This window comes from Molothrus ater, chromosome 4 (genome assembly GCF_012460135.2).
Source record: "Molothrus ater isolate BHLD 08-10-18 breed brown headed cowbird chromosome 4, BPBGC_Mater_1.1, whole genome shotgun sequence".
Taxonomy (NCBI): Eukaryota; Metazoa; Chordata; class Aves; order Passeriformes; family Icteridae; genus Molothrus; species Molothrus ater.
In genome coordinates, this window is record NC_050481.2 from 7,671,862 (window position 1) to 7,684,543 (window position 12,682).

At 43.9% G+C, this 12,682-nt stretch overlaps 1 protein-coding gene across 4 annotated transcripts in view; it reads right to left on the reverse strand.

The window, feature by feature from the left end:
• The window catches only part of GAB1 (GRB2 associated binding protein 1), a 92,062-nt gene extending 87,600 nt beyond the window's left edge, over positions 1-4,462 (reverse strand). Inside the window, exon 1 of one of the 4 annotated variants that reach the window (XM_036383015.2) lies at positions 3,633-4,462. In XM_036383015.2, the coding sequence (XP_036238908.1) occupies positions 3,633-3,704 (72 nt within the window). In that variant the 5' untranslated portion in view covers positions 3,705-4,462. The remainder of the gene's footprint in view (positions 1-3,632) is intronic. The other 3 variants (XM_036383014.2, XM_036383018.2, XM_036383017.2) reach the window with 3 other exon arrangements.
• Positions 4,463-12,682: the final 8,220 nt, after the last annotated feature.

Below are 12,682 nucleotides of genomic sequence, written 5' to 3' on the forward strand. Positions count from 1 at the left end.
AGCAGGTAACACAGAACATGCCCAGGTGGGTCTGGAATGTCTCAAGAGAGGGAGAGCCCATGACCTCCATGGGCAGCCTGATCCAGGGCTCTGCCACCCTCAATGTAAAGTTATTCTTCCTCATCTTAAGGTGAAAGTTCTTGTGTTTTTAGTTTATGGCCATTGCTTCTCACCCTGTCACTGAGAATCGCTGAAAAGAGTCTGGCATCAACCTCTTGGCACCAGACTTGGAAATATTTATATGCACTGGAGAGATTCCCTCAGAATACTGGGAATTATTATACTACATCAGTACACTTTCTACAAACTGGTTCCATAAACCAACCATCAATGCTAAGATTCTGTTTTAAAGCACATCCAGGTGCTTTAAAGCACATCCAGGTGGATCCTATTGAGCACTAGCCTACCCCAGACCAAAGCATAGTCGTTCTAGGAGAGAACTTAAGACTTATTCCTATTCCCTCAAGCTTTTTTTTCCTTGCTTTACCAAGGACAGCTGTGTTTAAATATCTGGTGGTTTCCTAGCATAATGGCAGTAAAAAACCGCTGTGCTGCCACCACAAAGCATCAGCAATTTTAACTGGCACGTGCACAGCAGGACTGCAATGCAGCAGAAAACCATGAAGCCAAGTTTACTATCACATTTTAAAGGACAGATGGAGAGAAAGGGGCTTTCCAACTACATTTTTTAAAAACAAGAGAACAGAAAAATCACAGCAAGTTGAAGTGAGCACATAAACGTTTGCAAATTTTAAGGCAATGGAACAAGGGAAGAAAGAAAAACATACAAGAAAATAGCAGAAGCTGTGAAATTCAACTGCTCTCCATCTCTCTGCACAAACAAGTTCTTTCATGTACTCATGAAACCAGAGCGCAGTCTGTGGAGAACTGTGCAGGATTTAGCCCCAACTCCCTTTTCCTTCTCCTCTGCTAAATCCACATCGTGACCTCCCCACCAGCACCCAAAGTTACCTGTACTTTCTTCAGAGATCTGCTGCTGGAATCAACCAATCTATTCCCTCAGACAGACTGTTCTGAACAGCAGCTCCAGGGAACTGACAGCAGGTACCAGTAGCTGTCAGAACATTAATTCCATACCAAAAGCACATAAAGAAGGCATGAGAACAGAACTCCTAAGATGGGGAAACAGACATTGGTGGCATTAAGGCATACACTCAATCTGACTATTCCACCTGCAGGACAGGGCTGGTTGGAGGGTTTTTACTTTTTTTAGCCTCAAAATGACTACAAGCTAGCTTTAATACCGACAGTTAATGTCCAACAGTTCAAACTAAAAATTAAAGTCCCTGCGAAACATATGTCTGTGTACTACCTTCAAAGTCCTTTTCACCCTTCCTAAGAACTAAACCATATTTGACAGCAATATCAGACTTTTTATCTTCATTCCCAGATGATAACTTGGGTTTGCCCCAACACTTGCGTGCAAAACCCAATAGAGCACGAAGTTACAATTTTTCATACATACCTGTGAAAAGTATGCATTGCAGAAAAGCAGTTTCCTATTAATATCACTTCTTTTCATATGGTGCAGCCCCTTGAAACACCACTACCAAAAAATATGGCTTTGGAAAAGGCAGTTCTCTGCTGTGCCTTGGCTTAAGCATAGAATTACAGGGAGCACAAGCCAACTTTCCAGCCAGTGCACTCAGCTAAAGTTCATTGTCTTAAGTACATCAACTTTTTGTTTGCTTGAAGACGGCAACCAGAATGTAAAGGTCACTTTTAGTCTTTGAAGGGAGTGTCAGCCTTCAGCCTGCTACAGATCAGACACTACATACAAACAGGAGGAATTTTACTTTAAGCCCTTCTTTAAATGGTACCTTTCTTTTATACAAGCAGAGAAGAGTCAAAAATAACGCGTAGGATTAAACCCACGACCTTAAGGCCTACAGTGCGTGGCTATGTTAAACCAAATCGTGCTAAGATAAGCTTGCCATATTATCACCCTGATACTCTGCCTACTGAAAAAGCAGATTGCCCTTTCAAGTGAAAATTGAGGCATTACCTCTTTAGGACAGGGAACTCCCTGACCAGAGCTGTAGTCAGGGTTTTCCCCTCAAAGGTTCTTGTGTAATTCCACTATGGAAATGAAGCTATAAATACACTGAAGTGGTAGCTATATGGAAAAAAGTCGGCATATTAAGAGACTGATTAATGAGATTGATTAATGAGGGCAAACCCCTTCCATTTACAGGCAGCACCCTTCCTTCACAGGATTTAGAGTTTGAGCAGAAAATTTATTAAAAATCTTTAAAAACATGAATACTGCTCTTAATTCCTCCACACTGGTAAAGATATCCTGTGAATACACACACAGACATAGAGAATATTCATAAAGAATACAGTCCATGTCCAATTCAGCAGAGAAGCAGAACCCTGCTATGACCCATCAGGACGTTCTCTTTCTTTCGCACAGAGAGGATTTTTGACATTGGGAACCAGAGATCAAAAAACCCAAATATTGGTTTTTAATTTAATGAGAGACTAATTTCAGAAGTTCCCTGGCATTAAAATAAAGCCCAGAACAGTTCTTCAAGAAGAGACTGCTAATCCCTAACAGACAAAAATAAGGTGGTCACGTTAAGATCTCTATTCACAGATTCACAAATAAATCTGAAGTTTAGCTGCTTAAAAAGGAAAACACCGGGGGAAAAAAAATGAAGGAGAAGAAAGAAAAGAAAAAAAAAAAAAGCCCAACATTTTGTCCCAATTACACAGATGCCGCGAAACAAGCCGGCTGCCAATGGGAAAGGGCTCAGCCAGCAGCATGACTCCTGGCATCACCCATCCCTCCTACGTGACCTGACAGCCTCCCCAGCGGCCCCGCAGCTCCGCTGTGCCCTGTCATGGAATCTGCCCGCTCAGCAAACGCGCTCCATTTTCTCGCCAGCAGCGCGGTGTCCGCTCTGCCGCAGCCCCTGCGAGCGCAGCCACTACCGAGCAACAGCGGGAACAACTTGGGGAAAGACACAGGCGCTTCCCTCACAACTCCCTCCCCTTTTTTTCCTGGAGCGGAGAGCAAGGGCAGAGCTCCCCCCGCCCCACCGGGAGCGCTCCCGGGGCATCCCCGGCTCCCGCCGTCTCCGGGCCGCCAGGCTCGGGTGCAATCCCGCCGGGAGCGGCGCGGAGCCGGGGCAGCGCCCGCCCGCCATGGGATCGGGCACCAGGCACGGGACAGCAACTGTTTACGTTTAAAAATACTTATATACCGAGCCCGGACCCAGAGGGAAGAGGGGAAAACTCCGCCCCCTCCCTTGGAAAGGCAATAAAAGCTGGGCTGAAACATCCGACCGCTCAGCGCCCCTTTTTTAAGGAAGAAAAGAAAAGGAAAAAGAAAAGGAAAAAGAAAAAGAAAACGAAAAAGAGAAAAAGAAGTAAACGCTAGGGAAGCGGCAGGGACGTGGCGTGCAGTAGTCCCGGCTGGATCGGGGAGGCGGCCGGGAGGGCGGCTCGCCCGGGCCCGGCCGGGAAGGATCGCGCGGGGAGGCCGGGCCGGGCCGGGCCGGCGGGAGCGGGAGGCGAGCGCGGAGCTCCGGCGGGAGAGAAGCGGGGCAGGGAGGAAGGGAGGGAGTAAGGGGGAGCGCGGCCCGCAAGTGGGAGAGGGCACTCACGTAGCGTTTCAACTTCTTCTCCGGCGGGGACTTTCGGAGCCAGCCCGAGCAGACCACCTCCCCGCCGCTCATGGCTGCGCCGCTGCCCGCCGGGGCGCTCCCTCCGCCTCCTGCTCCTTCTCTTCCTCAGGCAGCGGACACGGGGAGCCGCGATCTGCGGCGGCGACAGCACCGCGCCCGGCCCGGCCTCCCGGGGCTGCGGGGCGAGGGGCGGGACGGGGCGCAGGGTGTGTGTGTGTGTCTCTCTCGCACAACAGCCCGCCGGAGCGGAGCGGGGCGGCGAGCGGGGCTGAGGGCTGAGGCGGGAGGGTCCCCCCTGCCTCCTCCTCCTGCTCCTCCTCGCCGCCGCCGAGTTACACGGACATCGAGAGGGACGACAGGGGCGGCCGCCTCGCCGCCACAACTTGGGCGTCCCGGGGCAGGATCCAGGATCCAGCCACCGCCCCGCGCCGGTGGCGCCTCCTCCGCGCCGCCGGGACCCTCCTGCTGGGCAGGGCCGCGGGGGGCTTACTCTTGCCCGTCCCTCCGAACTCAGCGTCGGCCGCCGTGGCTTCCCGGTCGCTCCTTCCCCTTCTTCCTCCTCCCCCTGCGCCGGGAGGAGGGGATCGGCAGCGCTCCTGTCTTCCCTTCCTCGCCTTCCTTTCCGCGGGGAGTGGCGGGGCGGGGGGCTGGCCTCGAGGCTGGGGCCGTGGCCCGGGGCTGGCTCCGCTCCCTGCCGGCCAGTGAGGGACGGCTTTTCCCTGGAATTCACGGCGCCGCGTCCTCCCCAAGCCCTCCTTTCCCCGGCGCCGAGCGCTGCTGCCGGCCCCGCCTGCCCCCGCCCAGTGCCGCTCCGAGTGCCGCGGCTCCCCCCGAAACTCTGCCGGAGCCTTTTCAAACAACAAGGGCTTGGAAGCAGGGTGGGAGGGACGGCCGGCCGGCGCTTCCAGAGGGATCCTGGGAGCTGTAGGCGGCGGCCGGGAGAACTGCGGCGGCGCGGCCGGGAGCGGAGGGGAAGAGGGCGAGGGACGGACTCGGTCCTGACGGGGAAAACAAATAAACAAACAAAACCCCAAGCAATCAAACAAAGAAACAAAACCCAACCTAAGGATCCCTATTAAAAGTGCATTAAAAATAGCGCGCCCTAAGTAAATTCCTCTTAGCAAGTCTGAAACTGCCGTAGCAAAAAAAGGGGAAAAAAATTAATTATCCAAGTCGTTCACCATCTCTTCTGTGAGTGCTGTCTCTTCCACTCTCTCAGAAAAGGGTTAAATAAGTAATAACAAATAAATTAATATCAATAAATAATATATTCTTAAATAAAGAAAAAGAGTAGTACACTTTTAACAAAAATAGTTATATTTTTTTAACAATATTTTTTTTCAGATTACTAAATGGCAGGTTCTGGAATGGGATCACTGCTGTGTTATCTAGCCCCAGTGATCTTCCACTGCAGAGAAATAGTCCACCTAGTATGCCTTGGCTGAAGGGAGCCCAAAAAAAGCCCTATTAAAAAGTTACAAAGCACTGGTTGTAGCATATAGGGGCATTTGAAGAAATAGCAGGAAAAAAGAAGGGAGAGAGGCTGAGGTGTTAAAATCTGTGCATCAATTTCAACATAAATCTTTTCAAGATAATTATGATATTATGAAGCATTATTAAGCACTACAAGAAAGAGCATCAAAAAGATATGTTGCCAAAAGCATTTGAAATAAGAAAAGAGGTGAACGTTGGCCTTTAGCAATACTCAAAGCATGTGAATCTGAGCATTCAAACCGCGACCACATGTGACCACAGAAATCCTTGCATGAATTTCTGCACCCCATTTCAGCTTCCTCAGCAGGGCTTGGTGGAAACCATAAAAAAGTGATTTGGTTGGTAAACGTGAACTCAAATTGTATTCTTAGGTTTAGATTTCAATCTGGGTTTGAGTGCAACTCTTTTGTTTAAACCATTAATGCCATTGTTTAATAATCTCAACATTTGAGATTATCCAAGTGCCAGATAAGACCACAAAATTTTCCAGTTTTCTTTAGAACCCTGGAGACAAGTTAGTATTTAGAACATGTGGAGTCAGTGTGAACTAAGTAAAATGCCATTGGCACTAGGGCATTGTGACATGATCCAATGGTTCATTTGAATCCCATTAATTAACCCATGCCTTGAGAGCCAATCAAAGAAAGCAGTTTTGGCTTAAGCAGTCTCCATGGAGGCACCAACTAAACAAGTTATCTGGTCCAGAGACACAAGATTGTCCCTGAGGTCAAATTTCAAAACATTACATTTGTGTTCTAAAACATGCTGAAACCAGTGTCAGCCTGGACTCCAGCTTAAGTTTTCATCTATTTGTTTATCAGTTTTGTGAGGGGGTTTCATCCCTGTCATGTAACAATAAAACATGCGCTAGGGAAAAAGAGTTAATGTCATAGCTGAATAACAAACAATAAAGCTTGCCTTTTTGGCTGTACTTAGTTGTTGAGCTAGTCACAAGCCCCAAGACTCGGACATAAAATGTTTTTATGGCATTGTGGATCTGAAGAAAACATAATGCAGCAAAGAACAATTTCCAAATGTTAAGATGTTCTCTCACAGACTGCTCCTTTCCTAGTCATGGCAGTGGATTTCCTTTTCTGCTCTCATTTGAGCTACCCATCCACGGTCCCACTGGTGCCCTCACTTACCATCTCAGGAGAGGGCTGCACAGAGCTGTACCTCTCTTTCAAAGTTAGTGAACAGCTAGAAAATCCAAGAATATTAATTCTGTGGATTTCTGTGCATATCCAGCAGTGTTCCACAGTTCATAATATAGATGCCCTGTATTAGGGTAAACTGAAAAAATTAAGGGTAATGAAATGCATAAAGAGCATAATATTTCGATCTGACTCGTAACAACTGCATATTTATAACTGTAAAACTCTCTATGAAGAGAGTGGTGAAATAATTACACTAGTCAGTTCCTCCATGTAGAAAAATTTTTACACTCAGACAGCTTAGGCTAGGGCATAATTTCCTGAACTTAAGGATAAAAGACACAAAGACCTCTGTTGAGAATAACTGTTTGAGCTATACTTCTGTCTTGAAAGTTTAAACAACATTAAGCATGCCCCATTTTGAAATGCTTCTGCAATACAGCTTGTGCTTGGAAGAACCAAACTCCCTTCAGGGCTTGAAGGACTGTAACCCTGTGTCAGAACATGACCACCTTCTCCCCTCACTTTGTTCCCTCAGGTTATTTCTGTGTCGTTCCTTGGAAAGCCTGGAAGATAAAGGCGCTTCAAGTTCAATTATTTGCACTACACAGGTCTTTGGTATTTGAGCACAGGGCCTTTAATGAAAAAGAGAGAAAGGAAGAGAATTTTTTTTTTTCTTGAAGGAAAAGTTATTTTGCCTGTTTTTAACAAGGATGTTGCAATGACAGCTGTTGGTTTTGAAGAAGAAGCTGTGGCCAGCAGAGCAGCTCAAGAAGGGAGCTCTGAAGGGATCCATCCTCTGTCTACAGTGCTAAATCCCGCTACAGGATTGGGAACGTTTGGAATGTTTTCATTCCTGGATCCCACATAGCCATTGCCATCTGAAACAGTCCCTGTGCTGTGACTGGACACTGTGACCAACCTGCAGCGCACACAATGCTCAGTAAAGTGCACTTTAATCGGCGAGGTGATGCCACGGTCACGTGGAATGTGATGACTACACACATGTGGTCACGATGCTGGTGCTGCCTCCCGGCTCAGGAAGCACGTGCAAGATGCCTTGATTCCTCCAGTGACCTTGTGTTCTTCCACAACTCCATTCCAAAGTGTTTAAATGGGTTCTCCAAAATTCTGGACTAGACTATTTATAGATCTTGCCAGATAGTAGGTCATGTGGAAATCCATTTGTCTCTGGTTTGCTTGCCAAGTCGCCTTGACGAAGGAAGCAGGAGCTGATAGAAGAGGAGAACACACATGGGCTTGCTTTCAAAAATATAAATGGTGCTAATTTCTCATGCAAACAGCTTAAGAATTCTGGACTTGCATAATAAGATGGTGCTCACTACAGCACCATCTTTGTGTTATACTTCTAGTATGAAAACCTATGCATTCCCCTCTGGTTTCACCTTGCAGTCACAGACAGCTGCAGCTCCTGATAGTGATCCCTAAACTCCTCTATGCCCCTTGCTTATATTTGAACACAAAATTTGACTAAAAAAAAAGAACCAAAGGTCTAATTAAAAAGTATAAATTAGTTTAACAAAATTAAAAAATTTTTGCATGTCAGTCTATATCTCAAAACATCTTTGGGTGTTTATGTAACAATGAATCAGTGAAAAAAAAAGAAAGATTCTTTAAGTTTGCAAAAATTTGCATTTATATATTTCTTTTCATCTCAAATACTTCCATTTTGATTTCAAAATTAATCCCAGGTAAATTTAATCTATGTAGTTATTTTGGTCAGTTTGTGGATGACATTATTTACTGTTTCTTTCAGACTGTAGTTATTTAGATTATGTGGCAAACAGATTGAGGAAAGTAATGCAAAACAGACATTATTAAAAGAGATGACTGTATGTCCACACACTTTAGAGTTGTTTACTGGTTGTTAAGCTACCTCATCTCTTTTCTGTGATTACTTTTAATATTGATGTAGGCAAATAAAGGCAAGAGTATACTGCAGAACTCATACAAAAACAGGAGCAGTTTTCAGTTCTCCGTAGCTGTAATACATTGAGATTTCCTTTGTGCATTCTGTGGAAAACACTCATTCCTGATTCTGGAGTGGAAATTCACTGGTAAATGTTTGTCCTCTGTTTTTTTTGCCAGAGGATCAGTTGACTACCCTATTTCATGCGAGGGAATTTCCCCTTTTTTCCTAGGCTAGTCAAGGAAGAAGGAGCAGGCTGGCTGATTGGCCAGCCATGCAGAAACTTCGTCAGGTCTATGCTGTTAAAAAATTAATCAGAAGCTTTTCCCTCCATAAGGACAGTAACTTTGCATCTATATACTGAAAATGTGTGGACTTTTTCTATCATAGGAAGCACTTTGCAAGCTCAGCACAATGGAAACTTAATTGTTCAGCCACCTTAGGCTTGGTCTTGTAACAGAAATAAGAATTATTGTAGACACAATCATGTTTCCAGGGAAGAAAGTAATGTATGGTCATATGAGAGACAAGTACTCCAGAGCTGTACATAGTCAAAGGACACACCAGCCAGGCTCTCTGCTTGAGCATGGTTTGTCCTCAAAAAGCACAAGGTGGAATTTGTACTGAACACCTCCCAAAAGAAAAATTTATTGCAATGTAGAATCCTGGGGAACAAACCAAGTCTAAGAGACAGCAAATATGGTAACACTGCAGGCTGGTGGTTTCTGTTACTGCTTTAAAAATAGTAGGCTTATATCAGAGAATGTTTTGGCTAGAGAGCCATTTTGTACAAGTCAACAATTTCAATACTTCTGCTTACAATGCAAGTGTAATAGTAAGTTATGTCAACTAGATGTAATGCTTTTTCTTATTTTTCTCTGTCTGAATCTCCATGCTTAAACAGTTCATTACAACTGGCATTTTGAAAGTAAAGTAGGGAAACCAAAAGATTACCTAGAAATATCTTAAGGGAGAGGGAAAAGTGTCTGAATGCCAGACAGGGTTAAGGGGTGTTTAGCCAGAACTCCTCTCTTCCACTAAGAGATTAATCCCAGAACAATGCACAGTGCTCCCAGATTTCAATCATTAAAAAAATTTAAACCAAAATTGAGTTGGATGTCTTGGAATACTTTCATACCTAGTGGGAACATATATTCAAAACTGAGGTAATTAGGCAGTAAAGACAAAAAAATATGGTGTTGCTGGAGGCTCACCTAATGAAAACACAAATGGCTCTAAACACTGCCAAAAAAGGACCTACCATGACAAGATGGGGACAGTGGCAAGGACGTGCCTTTCCAACATGTTCTCAGGCTACACGGGGACACATTAGGGCCAAAACTCACATTTTGGTATCCGGTACTTGGCAGGGAAATTAGCACCACTACAAATTACCTTCTCTGGCAGACTTGAGGATGCCTTCATCAAAAATGCTTCAGCCTCATTTTGTGCTGCTACTTTTCAGACAGACATATTTCCTTATCTTATATCGTTTTGAAAGAATAAGAAGTGCAAGGTAGTAACACTTCCTGCTGGAGTGAGGGCACTTTCAGGGGTAGTGCTGACACTTGCCTGCAGCCTCAGACACAGGAATTCTTATCACAGCATTCCAACTAGCAGTGCCAGTCAGCTAGGCTGGGGTTCCTCTACCTGTATCACCTACAGCTCAGGGGTTTGCATATGCACCACTCACTTACACCTCCTTTATAGTCAGTGAGAGATACGGGGAGCTGGCAGCTGGAACACATCTCTTCCAAAGGCAGATGGCTAAACTGAATGATGTTCTTGAAGCTCTTGTTTATCTCCATTGTCTATAAAACTGTCCAGACACCTTGCTCAGAGGAAAGTAGCCATGCTTGTGACTTGTAAAGTCAGGGAAGATGAAAATCATAGCGTGTAAGTGAGAAAAACAACCATATTCTCAGTCCTGGATGTGGATTTATCTATCTATCTATCTATCTATCTATCTATCTATCTATCTATCTATCTATCTATCTATCTATCTATCTGTCTGTCTGTCTATCTATCTATCTATCTATCTATCTATCTATCTAATTTTCATCAATAGCAGAGATGGAAGGCGTAATAAATTTACAGATTGGATGAAAATATCTGAGAGGCAGGGCCAAACACTTTGCCTGAAGACAGGACACATCACAGAGGTGAGATGCTGTTTTTCTGTAGGTATTTATAAAATCTTTCCTGCTTTGGCCTGAGATTTCCAGAGCCTGAAGCTAAAGAGATTTAAATGTGTTTCTACCATTATCATTGTTTCATCAATGTCAGATATGTAAGATCACTATAGCATTTTAAATCCCCAACATACAAAACAGGAGGGTGTACTTCTTTTCTGCTTTTCTAAATAGGGAGGAAAAGCTTTTTTTGCTTTGCAAAATTTTGATAATTTTGTTTCACTTTAGGAGGTCTCACACTGGACTCTGGTCCCATCAGAAAAATCCTTTTTGTAGACCTGAACTCTTTCGGGCTAAATCTGAGTTTTCCTGCAGGAATTATTGTCTCCTCAGGAATGCACCATAGTGGATCAAAGCAGACTGTCTCAGCTAAGTGAGTGGAACATCCTATATTGCCTGAGTTTCAATTACATCCTCCAAACATTTCTGTATTCCTCAAAGCCCAAAGGAAAAATCAGACTGGATCTTTGTGGTGCCGCTCTCAGGGAAGGAGAAACTCCTGGCCTCGGGGTCACGCAGTGTGGAATCACAGCTGTTTCCTCAGGATGTCTCAGGCCAAGCCCAGAAAAAAAGGGGAGGAAGGGATAACCACAAGTAACTTGACAAGTGACATCAGTGGTCAGGTTCAAAATTTAGGGATGGGGTTCATTTTCTCTGGCATTATTTCCAGTAATTCTGGATGACAGTCAGAGTTGTCAGTAATACAGGATGAGATGAATCTGAGAAATAGTGGGAAGAAAAATTTAAGGCAGGTATGAAACTCATTCTTTCCAACACTGCAAAATTCAGATGAACCCTCAGGAGTTAATTAAAATGCACTATGATAATAATTCTTTCTTTTTTCTTCTTGCCACAAAATGATGCCTCTTTGACAGTTCTGAGTGAAGCTGAAGTGTTAGGAGGCTTTGTCCCTTCTGCAGCTCCTCAGCCATGAAACAAATGCCACACACCTTGCTTCTTTCCAGGCACAAACAAGTATTTTTATTTTAACATAAAGAATGGGGGGAGAATGCTTATAAATTACAGACGAATAAATAGAATGTTCTACTTGTATTGAAAAACAAAATCTTTAATTTCTTAAAAATTATCTCCCATTTCTATCCCTCCATCCAGCAGTGTTTCCTGAAGACTAACAATATCCCAGTTCACTAATCAGGCCATCACCTTGTCCACAAGGTCATCCAAGGTGAGAAGAAATAAAAATATTGCTTACTTGATCAGCCACACAACTCCAATATTGATAAGTGAAGAGTCAACATGAACAGTTCATAGCAAAATTGCCACAATTAGTAAAAAAAAAGAATGAAACTGCTCACAGGAAACTTCTGATTTAGTGTAAGAGCTACATTTGACCCCCAAATAAATGTATTTTCTACTTATTGATTCATTGATTCATCTACCTCTAATAAAGACTATTACATTATATTTTAAAGGATTTTAGCATCACCATTTTGTTTAGAATATAAATCTTGTAAGCTATCCATATTTGTTGCAGACTTTCACAGACAGATCTTTGTGGGTTTTGAGATATAAGACTTCAGCAAAGGATTTGGTGTTTTAGGGATGAAATATTTATTCTTCTGGACTTTTAAAGCATAGCTGTAGCTTGAATCAGTTACTATGAGCTGGAACCAGTTCCAGAACAGTGGAACTGGTTCTTGCAGGCAGACAGGAACAGGCATTCCTGCCACCCAGTGTCTTATTACACAGGTGCTGTAGGAAAAAGGCACTCAGTTCTGAGGTTCATCCTAGGGCTCTTGGTATAGGCCTCAGGGATCATTAAGGTTTTTTCATTGCATTCACTGAATGCTTCACAACATGTTCCTCTGGTGTGTTTTGGTTGGTTTTGTTGGTTTGTTTGGGGTTTTGTTTTTGGTTTTTGTTGTTGTTGTTGTTTTTTCCCCTGAGGAAAAAAACCAATTTAGAGTTAGCATGTGAGAAAAGCAATTAAAATAACAATTTTGCTAAGTAGTGATAAACACTGCTTTTAAAGGGTAGCACCTACTAGAATTCTCTATAAATGTTATTGTAAGTTTTTGTAATGCTCCTTCTTCCTGGTGTCTTTAGATTGCTTAAATTTTCCTCTGGGTATTCCTGTTCCTCTAGAAGCTGGATGTGTTGCCAGTGTCTTTCTAAATCAGTGGTGCAAACAAAATCCTCACGCAAAACAGAGAGAAAGGTGCAACCAGAAGGTGAGTTGTGGTTAATTCACCTCCCCAGAAAATGGGAAAACTCATTTATACTTTATTGCTTCTTAAC